At 36.8% G+C, this 13,229-nt stretch overlaps 1 protein-coding gene across 1 annotated transcript in view; it reads left to right on the top strand.

The window, feature by feature from the left end:
* Positions 1–13,229, top strand: part of CDH8 (cadherin 8) — a 382,964-nt gene that overhangs the window by 170,583 nt on the left and 199,152 nt on the right. Inside the window, exon 7 of the mRNA XM_023209860.1 lies at positions 9,453–9,572. Coding sequence (XP_023065628.1) covers positions 9,453–9,572 — 120 coding nt within the window. The remainder of the gene's footprint in view (positions 1–9,452; positions 9,573–13,229) is intronic.

Here is a 13,229-nt window from a genome sequence, read left to right as displayed (position 1 = left end):
TTATTTTTATGGAGCCTCAGAATAAGAATAGGAAGTAGGTGGCAGTATTCTATTTTTTAGATAAAGCAACTGAGTCTTATTGATGTAAAAGCATTCTCTTGCTGTATCAGAGTGGTAAGTCATGGATGTAGAATATGATCTCAGGCTAACCAAATAATGTCAACAGAAGCATCTGATATTACAATTATATAATATGTACATATATATATACACACACTACATATATATATTTATAGTATATATGTAGTGTGTGTGTATATATATACTATATATGTATACTTTTGACTACATTGTGATGCCTTCTAGAAAGTACATTTAATGAAGATTTGCAGTTTCTTACAATAAAGAGAAACCAGGTGAAAACACTGCTGAAGTAAACTTCAGATGCTATTAGGAGAGAAACTCTAACTCTCTTGCATGTTCTTGTATCTTTTGCATCTAAGTTGGTGCTTGGCATACAGTATATACTGTGCAAATAGCCATTGTGTGATTGGATAAATTAGTTCATTTACTCAAATAGAATGAATTACATTTCTGTTTTTAAAATTGAGACTGGTTCTCACTCTGTCACCCAGACTGGAGTGCAGTAGTATGATCACGGCTCACTCTGGTCTAGACTTCCCAGGCTCAGGTGATCCTCCAACCTCAGCCTCCCAAGTAGCTGGGACTACAGGTGCACGCCACCACGCCAGCTAATTTTCTGTATTTTTGTAGAGACAGGGTTTGGCCATGTTGCCCAGGCTAGTCTTGAATAAACCACCTGCCTTACCCTCCCAAAGTGCTAGGATTAGAGGATGAATGACATTTTATCTACTGTAGCTGTCACGTATTGTAGAAGGCATCTGGGCATCTGTGGTGCCACCAGTAGCATAGTTTTTCAAAGTCAGTATGGATATAGAAAGCTGCCAGTATAAAGCATTTATGGTGCTATTTAGTTCTCAAGCATTTATAGGATTTCATTCCATAGGTAACAAATTAGCAAAGGTTTGATTCCTGGGAATAAGCAGCCTATGAAAAGAAAATACTTTTATTTTCCTGTTGTATTAGAAATAAAACCGTCCCAATTCCAAAAAGGTGTATTTATGCACATGGAACTGTAAAACTGTAAAACAGGCAGCTCATTAGTTTTCACAACCAGGCCTCCAATTGTCCTCATTATCTGTTTGCAAAAGCAGTGGGTAGGCTACCGTGCTAGCATTGTTTGTGAGGGATACAGAAGGTACTTCCCCTCTGTGCATAGTAAACATGGCTAAGATTCTACAGTTACACATTTTCATATGATATTTTTCATTTTTCTCACCCAGTGCACATTACAGATGTTTGCTGAAATGATGCATGGGTGAATAGAAGACATCTGTGTGCTCAAACACATTTTCTAAAGTGTTTAATTGTTTCAGAAAGTTTCAGGCTCATTCTCAAAACACTATGTTAAGTGTGCGTGGATGTTTCATTAAGTTACAAAATTGTTTTTTCCCTAAATTCTCCATTATAAAATATGGAAACTGAATTTTATTTCCCTGGTTTATGTCCCAAATCATGGAGCCAGAGAAATGACAGGATACATTTTGGGGCTGTCCATCCGCCTGACTGCAGTTAAGAATCTGTCTCCGTTCCCATAATAAATTTAATTTGGAGCATGTGGAATTTGGCAGCAACATTTCACTACAGGCTGAGAGCTGGCACATAAGGCGAATACCCAGTGAGCAACGGGTAGGCCTTTGCAAAAAAAGAAAGATAGGGAACTGATCACTGAGGATTCCATTGTGTGGTATGTGTCATAAAAGAGAGGTTTCTGAAGCAAAATGGCAAGCAGACTGCCTCTGCCTCTTACTCATTTGGCTTTTTAAATGGCAAGACTGATTACCCACAAAAGAGAAGGGTTTGATCTTCTGTTATCAGCTTAACATTACTCTTGTAGTTAACCAACTGTAATTGAGAGAGAAGTTCCTGGAAGGAATTGGAATCCCTGTCTTCTTGCTTGTAGTTGAATGGTCAGATGGTAATAATTCAGTATTTATTTCCCCTAGAGCTTGGCTGGGGAAGAAATCTCCATATCTAGGGTTAAAAAAGAAGCCCTAATTTCGGCTGATCCATGTTTAATCCTCCTCCCCCTGCAAAGACACGCCTAAGTAGCCCCTTGGAGGTTTGGATATTTGGCATGTGTATTCTGTAATTAAATAGCAAAACTGAAAAACACTGGTAGAATTTAGGGCATGCTTCCTGCTGGGGGAATTTACTTGAGCGCCTTCAAGAAAAATGAATGTTGAAGACAGTGGTATCAGCCAGAGAGATGCAAAGAAACAAGAATGCATGGGCTGCCTGCACTTATTTCTCAGCTTTTTCCTTAAGCACATCAGGTCGGTGCTCTGTTGTAACTTGGTGGGGGAAGGAGTGTGATGGGGAGGGGGTGGAGACTTTCAACCAACCAACCAACCAAGCAAGCAAGCAACCAACCAACCAACCAACCAAGCAGCCAATACACACCAAACCTCTAGAATTATGTGACAGTCAAGTACAGAAGTATCTCAAAGCATTTTCCATAAAACTAATAAATAATGAATTCTGTCTGGCACATTTAAACCATCCAGGACCCGAAGTTTCTACTTCTAGTAAGGGATAATTTCAATGTCAACAAGTAATGCAGGCCTTATGAAATTATTGCTCTGCTATTCATCAACAACCCAAAAAAGGTTGTCATGGCAACCCCTGTGCCCCACCAGCTATTTGTATTGCACAGTACTTAGGGGAGTTAATAAGGAGGATGAGAGGAGTTGAGTTGAGGGTTTAGTTTTATTAAAATAAATGAAAGCAGTTGCATCATTGCTATGATCTTTTAGGCCAGTGATCTTTGGGATGCATGAAATTAAGTAAGACATTTTCAGATGATAATGCCAGATGCTTTGTCTGTGGATTGTACATACTGCACTTGGAACAGGATAACTAGCAGGTCAAATAAAAAGTTTGAAGAGCATAGTAGGAGACCAGAAATGTGCATTGTTCTGAATTTCAGTTATTGCAAAAGTTCTGCCTCTTGATTTTCCCACCCGGTATTGGAATGCTGATTCTCTAAAACTGTATTGCAAATGACTCTTTGCAAATGGAATTTGTGTTCTTCTCATCATAAGAGCTTTAGCTTTTCCAGTGTACACATTTTTACGCTGCACCAAACCTTTGTTTTTCTGCTCAGGGTGTCAGCACCAGCATTTTTCTTTCTGAATAATGTGCAGAATTGGTGTGCTGACTTGCTCATAAAAAAATGTATAGCCTTGCTAACAGAGCTGCACTACCCAAACCCCAACGTCTCATTTTCCTGAAGGCCTTTCGTCTTAGTTTGCTGGCAAACTGGAACCTCTGCCCCGACAGTGTAGCATCCTTGGTGGTTAATTTTGCCTGTAGTTTTTGCTGTTATTATGTGGGAAGGGGAAAAAATGGGTCCTGCTGGGAATAGGAGGAAACGCTCAGGTGTGGCAAGAGGTACATGACACTGAAAGTCTTTGTTAATTAAAATCCGAGCAGCACATTGGCAAATTTCACTTAAACGAGTGAAACAAACTAAATGCAAAAAAGAAAAGAAAAGTTTGTTTAATGCAGAATTCACCTTGGAATTGATGTGTTCATACTCGGCTTGATACTAGCAGGCTGAATTGTGGTGACAGGGATCATTTTTGTTGACAACAGCTGGAAATACAGCAGCTATATTATTATAATTAGGATCAGTATCAAGTTGGATTATAATAGGGGCTTTCTTGGAGAAATGGCACAGTGTCAAATTTATAGTCACTAGCTAAATGAGTCTCTTGTATCCTTGACAAAGGGACAAAAACAGTTCCAAATGAAAACACAAACAGAGAATCCTGGTTGTTATATTTCCTGGGTATTACTCAGGGTCCTATTTATCACACACCAACACTTGCAGCTTTGAAGAAACATTATCCTGCAAGGTTTACACTTTTCAATTTGCCTTCGTGGTCTGCATTCTGCATGCATTTCCATGGAGAAGTGTACATTGCTGCTTGACTAGCAATCTTTTCTGCTACAAGATTAACTTCGAAACATCCATTTTTTCTCCCCTATGGGCAATCACTTGACAAATGCACCCACAAAACCTCCACACACATCTATTCCAGTGTACAGGTGCATCAACAGTCTTGAATCACTATTAGGAGAAATATCGTCCTTGACGGAAAGTAGTGCTGCCTTTTCATTTTCAGATGTCTAAAGCTGAAGGATGGAGATTTCCAGGAAGCCAGACATCACGCAGAAATATTCTGGATAAGTATGTGGGTAAAAGCTTGTCTTTGCTGTGTTGCAGTCCCCAGCCTAGTAGTTCATCCTGGCATGGACTGGGAGATATGGCATTCATTCAAAATGCCATCCATTCAAATAACATCGAGAAACTTGTACTGACGATGTGCCCAGTGTCTAGCCTCCTGCTTAATGTATAAGCTTTTACATAGTACACTTTTGTTTATAAAATACTTTTTATTTTTGCTCTCAGTGCAATTTTATACTAAAGAGAAAACCGATATGAGATACATTAGTAGACTGGATAGAAGAATGAGACACTGTGTGTGCGTGTGTGTGTCTGTTTTCTTTTGAGCAGTTTTACTAACAAAATCACTTCCTTTCTAAGCATGTGGATATATTGCTACATTTGAGATTGTCTTTTTGTGGTTTTCCCCAAATTTAATAAAATCTATTGTCAAAGCCATTATGCAAAATTACACTTAATAATAAATTAAAGCATTCACTACCATCTAAAATTGTAAAAGATTAGTTTGTTAGTTTTACCTGTATACACACATAATATAACAATAGTGACAGTAAGCTTATAGTGTCAATCACTCTTCTGTGCTCCTTGAATACATTAATCCATTTAATTATCTCACCAAGCCTATGATGTAACGACTATGCTCACCTTCCTTTTTACAGATTAGGGAATCAAAGCTTGGAAAACTTTTATTACTTGGCCAAGAACACAGAGCCAGTAAAAGTTGGAGATAAAATATAAAAGAAATGTTTGGGTTGAAGACATTTTGACTCCAAATGTATCCTCTCAACCACTTTTCTATATTTCATATGATTACATGTGATCCTCACACAAAACTTTGAGGCCTGTGGGATAAAAAATGTTTGTCTTTGCGTATGAAAAACTGAATCACAGAGCATGTAGAAGATAGAAACCCAACCCCTTACTCCAGCACCAATAATAATAACGTGATGGGCTGCCTCTCATAATAAGATAAGATCAACACAATTAGATATGCTCATCATCAGTCTTGTAAACTCCAGAGAAAATATCCTATCTTCCATTTACCAGGAAATAGTTTCCATGACTATGGAGTATGAAAAAAGAATTCTTCACTTTACAAACAAATCTAAATAGTAATTCTTCAAAGTAATTACAATAGAAATTAGTGTCTCTAGGGAGAATGGATGCAGCTAAATTTTAAAAAGTTTGGTGCACACTACAGGCATTTTTAACTGTTATTTTGTATCAAATTGCCTGAAAAGATTTTTAAAAAATGTGTCTCCATTTTATTATTCCATAGATCTGGAAGGGACATTAGGGGTCTGTTTTTCAGAGGGTAAAATCTAACACACAGACACTTAGTACTCACTGGTTTAGCATGTTGTTATTTCTGTGATAGGTACCTACATTTATTATTTTGTTTAACTCTCACAATAACCTTATTATATTTTGTAGATTTAAATCTGAGGCTAAGACAAGTTAAAGTATTGGCTCAAAGAAACAGATAAGCATTTCAGAAGATGTCAGAACTATTTTATGTTCAAAACTGTTAACTCCAGACTGCTCTGACCAAATGCACCAACCCTGTGCATAACTAAAACAATACGGTTTTTCAGAAAATATTTGGATATGTTTTTTTCTCTGTGAAGTCGTTTCCTAATTTAAGAGTCACCCACTAGAAGGAAATTTTGGTAGTAACAGGAAGTTTTGACAATTTGTTCACTTTTCTTTTTCGATTACCTAGGCAGTGACTGGAACTAAATTCTCAGATTTATTAACTTAATGTCATACTGAATATTGCACCTTGACTTATTTTTTTTTTCTGATAATGTGTTACTTCATAATACGGGAACATAATTTCTTCTTAAAAAAATCAAAGTAAATACACTAGACTACAAAACAAAGCAAAAAAGTTGTTATATGGTCTTCTGCATGAAACGGACCTCTTTCTCATAAGTCTCTGAACTCTGTTAGTTCTTCTAGTAACTCTGATGTCTTTTTCTTATTATTCATTATTTTTCTTTAATTTTTGGACTAATGTTAGACTTACAGAAAAGTTGCAAAAATAGTTACCACATACCCCTGTCTTAGTCTGTCTTGTGCTGCTGATAACAAAATACCTAAATCGGGTTAATTAATAAAGAAAATAATTATTTTCTCACAGTTCTGGAGGTTGGGAAGTCGAAAATCAAGGCACAGCATGTGGTGAAGCCCTTCGTACTGTCATCTGGAGGGGAGGAACACTGTTCTCATATGGCGAAAGGTGGAAGGGCAAGAGAGACAAACTCCCTCTGTTAAGCTATTTTATAAAGGTGCCTGATCAGGGCCTGTGAGGTGGCTCACGCCTGTAATCCCAGCACTTTGGGAGGCAGAGGCGGGCGGATCGCGAGGTCAAGAGATAGAGACCTCCCTGGTCAACATGGTGAAAACCCGTGTCTACTAAAAATACAAAAATTAACTGGGAATGTTGGTGCACACTCTAGTCCCAGCTATTCAGGAGGCTGAGGCAGGAGAATCCCCTGAACCTTGGAGGCAACAGTTGCAGTGAGCCAAGGTCACACCAGTGCATTCCAGTCTCGGAGACAGAGCAAGCCTCCCTCTCAAAAACAAAAGGGCCTAATCTCTTGTGAGGGAGGTGCCCTCATGGCCCAGTCACCTCTTAAAGGCCCCACCTCTTAATATTTTATGTTAGCAACACCTGAATTTTGGAGGAGACACATCCAAAGCATAGCAACCCCTCACTCAGTTTACCTTCAGTTTAACACCTTACCACAAAGATCAGAACAGGGAAATTAACATTGATATCCACTTCTATTGTCATTACCCAGTGTTAATGTTTTATCCTCTCTTAATTGAACTACTGTTGTAACCTCATAACAAGTCTGGTCTCCTAATCTGTGTCTGTACTTCCAATCAAATCTGGAGGCCCTAACAGAGAGAGTGGCCCACAATATGGGTGTGCTCTTTTACTGAAATTTCTTCCCTATTTCCTAGAGGGTACAGCCAGTGCTCCCCATCTTGGCATGAAAATTCCCCTATATTTTCTTCTTAATTTGAATATCCAGGCTTAGCTTTGATGGCAGACTTTTTCTGTCATGTCATCCCTCTTTCTGAATATTTTTTTGGCAATTTTATCTCACTATCTTTCTTTTACCTAGAAGGTTTTACTCCCAATTCTTCTGCATCTTATGTAATATTCAAATAGCTACAACTATTGTACTCTCATGTGTTCATTTTTGCTAGCTAGTTGATGAGTTACTTGCATCTGGTGGAATGTGTTACACAAGAGGCATTGAGTGCATTTTTTATAACTGCAGATTTTGTGGAACCTCTGAGTCATCATTCTGAGTAGAAATTCCAATTTTACAGGATTATCAACTGCTCAACAAATATTATTATTACCTTTCCACGTTCAAAACACTTCCAAAAGATACTGACTGACAAGATCTTGCTAAAGTTCTACCCTATTCCAGTAAACACTGACGTATGCTGCTCTCCCCTCAGTTGCTGAGCATGTTGATTTCTGACAGCCCAACAACCGATACTCCCTGCCTTCGTTTTGTAGTTGTCCTCCCTTGAAGGGAGCTGCTTGGGCCACGACTAAGGCTCCATTCTCAGGGGGCATCTTGCATGCTATAACTGTTTCCTGCTGGAATATAAAAGCCTGGCTCATTTCCTCAATGGGCATGCCATCTCTAGAGCCCTATGGAGTCCAGTGAGGCCTTCGTTGTGACTGCATCACATCCCAGATGTTTCTGTCCAATTTTGTCTTTTTCACTCCTCCATAGATATTGATTTAAAACACTCTCCAATGAAAGTTTAGCAAGAAATCTTTATCTCAGAGTCTACCTCCAAGGAAACTAATCTTTAACACCTACCTGCTTTTTCTCATTAAATCATCAGATAATTTATTCACTCACCCATTTATTCAATAAGTAAAGGTATGATCAAGAACCATTATGTTTCCAGCACTTGTTGGATGAAGAAGACATTGGCCCTGATCTCACAGCATGTGATTCTTTTCATTACACCAGACTTTTTCTATTTCTTTCCGTTTTTAGGAGTTCCCAGAACTTCCCATCGTCTGTCACACTACTTGGCCTTTTCTTATGTTTATCTTCCTGCTTAGAATTCATTCTCCTGATTAAACTCTACCTTTCTTTAATGATTTCACTCAAAGGCAACCTCTGTTAGAAAAATGTTCCTGATCACCCTGTCTGTGCTGGACTAAGTGAGAGATCTATAATTGGTGCTACTGCATTCAGCTGAATTTCTTTTTCTATTTGTCTGTCCCTTCTTCCTCTTATTGCCCCTCAAACTGTGAGCTTCTTGAATGTAAAGATTTGTTGTGTGTGTGTGTGTGCATGTGTGTGTTTATTTACATGTCTGCCAACAATATACTTGGGGAGGCAGGTGGAAGTTATCTTTTTAAAATGGCATAATAATCTATAGAGATGTGCTTGCTCTTTAAATCCAAAATGTATAGGTTTGCTCTTTAACTGAAATTTCTTCCCTATTTCCTACAGGGTAAAGTCAATGCTCCCAATCTTGGCATTAAAATTTCCCTATATTTTAATATATATACTCCATAACAGGCAAACTGTATATACTCAATTGTTGAATGAATGAATAAAAAATAGTTTTGAAAGAAAGGTTATGATTCTTTTATCCATTATGCCTAATTATGTAAGCAAGATGATTAGTTGGTGGTTCAGAGCTAATTTGATATTCTGAATAATTAAATCAGATGGGATAAAATATTCTTTTGATATTTCTGTACAGCTTTTTTTCAGCAGCCAATTTTTCCAGGTATGTTTAGTTGTACTTTTGTAAGACGTAAATGTGACATGGTATATTATATTATTAACCTTATATTTCCTATTCCTTTGTTAGGATTCCTTTGCATGTTCCCCAAGCCCACATGCTTCTAATACTTATCTTTAAAATGAAAGCTACAAAGGAATCTTAAATAGTACAGATACTAAAAGTATCTTTATATAATACTCCAGGACTCTTTCTTTTAAAAGACTTAGGTATAGTTGAAGTCATGACAGAGCAGTTCATCTTCATCTTTTTAAAAAAATTTCTTTTCCTTTTATTCCCTACACATGGATTTCTGTATAAAATACTTGACAAAATGTAGCTCTTGGCAAAGGACAATGTGTTAATTATTATCTTTTTTCTTTCTCTTTTTTATTAGGTACGTCTGTCACTAACGTCACTGCGACCGACGCCGATGACCCAGTTTATGGAAACAGTGCAAAGCTGGTTTATAGTATATTGGAAGGGCAGCCTTACTTTTCCATTGAGCCTGAAACAGGTTTGTGGCCTAAATTTCAAATTATATTTCCCATGTTTTTGCTTCAGGGAGACACTTTTCTTGGGATTTGGATTATGAAATATTATGTCTAAGTATTTCACTGCCTACATCAATACTATTTGAATATGCAATGTGAGGTACATGGTGAGCCCTAAATCATTTTGATGCTGATCACAACAAATCACAGAGCATTTGTAGGATATCACCTATTTAACACATGGTCTGACACCATTTTTCATCCTGGAATAAAGGGAAGAATGTGCTTATATATCAGACAAACTTAAATAGTAGATTTAAGTAAAAATTCGGTTGCTTATTGGCTGTGTGATACTTGAAAAGTATCTAAGTTGCAATTTGCACATCTGTAAAATGAGTATGGAACGTATTACATAATATTGTGATGAAGATCAGATACAACAATAAATACCAAACACATAGTGCATGGCATGTGGTAGTCATTCAGTGCACTTTAGATAATATTACATTTGCTACCAGATTCCTCCTTGTAAAACACAATGCTTATATCTATCCATCAGAGCTTGTATGAAGATATTGTTATGGTCAATATTAAATCCAGCTAATACCCTGTGATCTGGTGGCACAGGTCTTATAAGCCATGAAGTAAGTTACCAAAGAAACAAACAAACAGCCTTTTTAAAGCAGACTTAAACAAATAGCTTAATAAAAATAAGTTTTTTTTTATAAATGAAGATACATGTTTTTAATTGTTAAATTTAGCAGTATATTAAGAGATCAAATATATTTTGTCTGACTTGTAAATCCTATGAGGTTTTGTAGCACATTTAAAAACTATTATTAAGAACAATTATTGTTTAAAAAGCAATACCTTTTTTGTATCTTCTTCTGTATCCAGTGGTATTATCAATTGGGTCTTTTTGTTCACCATTCCCAATGCAAAATAGACACTAATCCAGAAAATACCTGTTGAACAGTTACCATGTGCCAGGCACTGGACTAAATATAGGGAGAAAAAAAATCACAAAGGCTAATTTCAGTCTACAGGTATCTCACAATCCATTTCAAAAGACAGATATTTTTTCTACCATAAATAAAGTTAGCATGGTAATGTCATTTAAATAATTTGTTTCTTAGGAATAAATTAGTATGAGGTATAATAAAAGCCCGCTACTAAGTGAGAGGATTTGGACAATTTTAAGTCTCAGTGATATAGATTGCTATTTGTTTAATTAACTGTTGTCACCAACATTTAATATTTACATTTTTACTCAGCATAATGTGTGTCTATATCAATACAAACTCATTTTAGTTTTATCACTTCCAATCTGACAGATATCAAAATTGTCTGATTTATATTTTAGAAAGTTTATTTGGCACTATAGTGGATAATGTAATGGAGAGAAATGACACTTGAAGAATTCACATAATCCTTTCTTCATAAATGTTGGGTAAATGAAGTTGAGGTTTTTAAGTAAGGTAGACACAATGCAAATAAAAATACAAATTAAATTCAATAATCAATAAAAGTCAGACTAAGTTCTTTGGATGAAACATAAATATCTATGAGTGGAATGTAAACATTTTTGGGCAAATGTCTGCAAAATTATGCTTGAGTGTGTTCAAATGAAAGCAGAAAGTGTCAGTTGTCCCTAAGAATCTAAATTAGAGTCTACCTTTGAGGACCTCTCTCTTTAAAAAAAAATAAATAGAGTCTGATACAAGCGTGTGTGTGTTTTAAAGGAGGATATACAAACTATGCAGATATAGATTAAGGACATTGCCGAACGTGTTTTATTAGAAAAATAAGAAAAAAAGAGGCAATGGCTGTGAACATCTGGAGTTTAAATTCTGTAAGCATGTGGAGAGCAAATACCCTTTGTGGTGACCAAAAGATGTGTATTAGTTGGGTCCTTTGGAAAATAGAATGCGGAGACAGAGATAGGCGTGCCAATGGCTTATTAGGGATCTATGACTGTGAAAAATGAAAGAGGTATGAAGCCGATTAGGGCATGGAAGTTCCTCTTATCAAATGCAGATCTTCTACCCATGCAATGAAAGAGGAAAAAAAGCAGTATAAGGCAATGTTAATCTGACAACATCTTGGCCAAACCAATGGGATCCCTGGAGCAAAGATTACTCTTAAAAGGAGTCCCGTGTTGCACATGAATGGCCAGGCTTTAAGAAACCCACCATGCTCAGTCATTGGTTGGGATGTGCGTGGGCACAGCAGGGTCTTGGCTTGGATCCTGAGGTCAATCCTAAAGGTACTTCAGCCGCAGGGTCTCAGATAACTGCATGCAAATCCTTAAATTAATCTTTGGCAGGAAAATCCAAGCAGTGGGTTTCTGTGCCTTCCACAGTGTGTGTGTGTATATATGTGTGCGTGTGTGTGTGTGCGTGCATACATATATACATGCATATACACACATAGGGGTATATACATATATGCACATGTATATGAATATGTGTGTGTATATACACACATACATGTTTATACAGATATACATGTATATATAAATATATACATATATTTATATATACAGGTGTATATATATACATACGTATATGTGTATATATACACGTATGTGTACATGAAGAAAACAACTTTTGATTCTACAAATTTAGCAAATGTGATGTTAAAAACTATAATATGCAGGAATAGCAAGTACTTGGTGAATAAACTAATAGTGGGAATAGTAATATATACATTGATTTTTAAAATGCATGCTATGGATCAAGAACATTAAGAATGTCTACTAATTTTGACCCAAGAATCTGAATTCTAGAAAAAGAAAGAAAATGTCATGGATGAGCAGACTCGTTACCTAAGACTCACACATCTCTGTGAGTGCCTGACAAGATGGTTCTTTACGTGATAGGTCTGTACGTTACTTAAGGAAGTGACCCAGCATAGACGGGTTGGAAAATGTTGGCTGAATACCATTACACATCACCACATATGTGGGACCAACCTTTAGTTCCTTTTTATACCAGGATTCTGGCATACTATCAAGGGTCAATCTGTAGCTAAAATGATCAGTATTGTGACAGTGAACACTCCCTCACCAGTTTACATAAGGTACTCATATTCATACTCTTTATAAAGAAGATTGCCCATTGACCACTGTCAGCTCATCTTTGATGTTATCATGTTTTCAATAACAAAAAATAAACTCAAGGCATGAGACAATAAATCTTGTATGTATCTTGTTTTATTCATGTCAAGAATGCCAAAAACAGAACTCTGGAATTTGGAACAGATAAGTTCTCCTCTCCCCTTGCTTGTTACATTTCACTTCATGGAATTATTTTCTGTTGCCATAACATATCAGAGAGAGCTTCTTCTATTGTTTCAGTTATCAGCTTAAGAGCACAGAGAGATATGCCGTGTGTTCTTTATTTTCTTCTTTGAGCTTTAACAAAATCAGGGTTATCTTGTTTATTGACTTGTTTATATTTTTAAAGTTAATTACCATGCTAGAGTGCCAGGTCTAGGAAAGAATGGGGATTGTATGATTTGTTGATTTTGCAAATCTATGCATCCCTATGCATAGGTGTCTGGCACCTAGAAGTCCTTCAGTAAGTAGTAAAGGATGGAATAAGGGAAAGAGGGAAGGAAGGAAGGAGGGAGGGAAGGAAGGAAGGAAGGAAGGAAGGAAGGAAGGAAGGAAGGAAGGA

This window comes from Piliocolobus tephrosceles, chromosome 17 (assembly GCF_002776525.5).
Source record: "Piliocolobus tephrosceles isolate RC106 chromosome 17, ASM277652v3, whole genome shotgun sequence".
NCBI classification, from domain to species: domain Eukaryota; kingdom Metazoa; phylum Chordata; class Mammalia; order Primates; family Cercopithecidae; genus Piliocolobus; species Piliocolobus tephrosceles.
The sequence above is the reverse complement of the archived record's forward strand: the minus strand, read 5'-3'. Positions and strand labels throughout refer to the sequence as shown.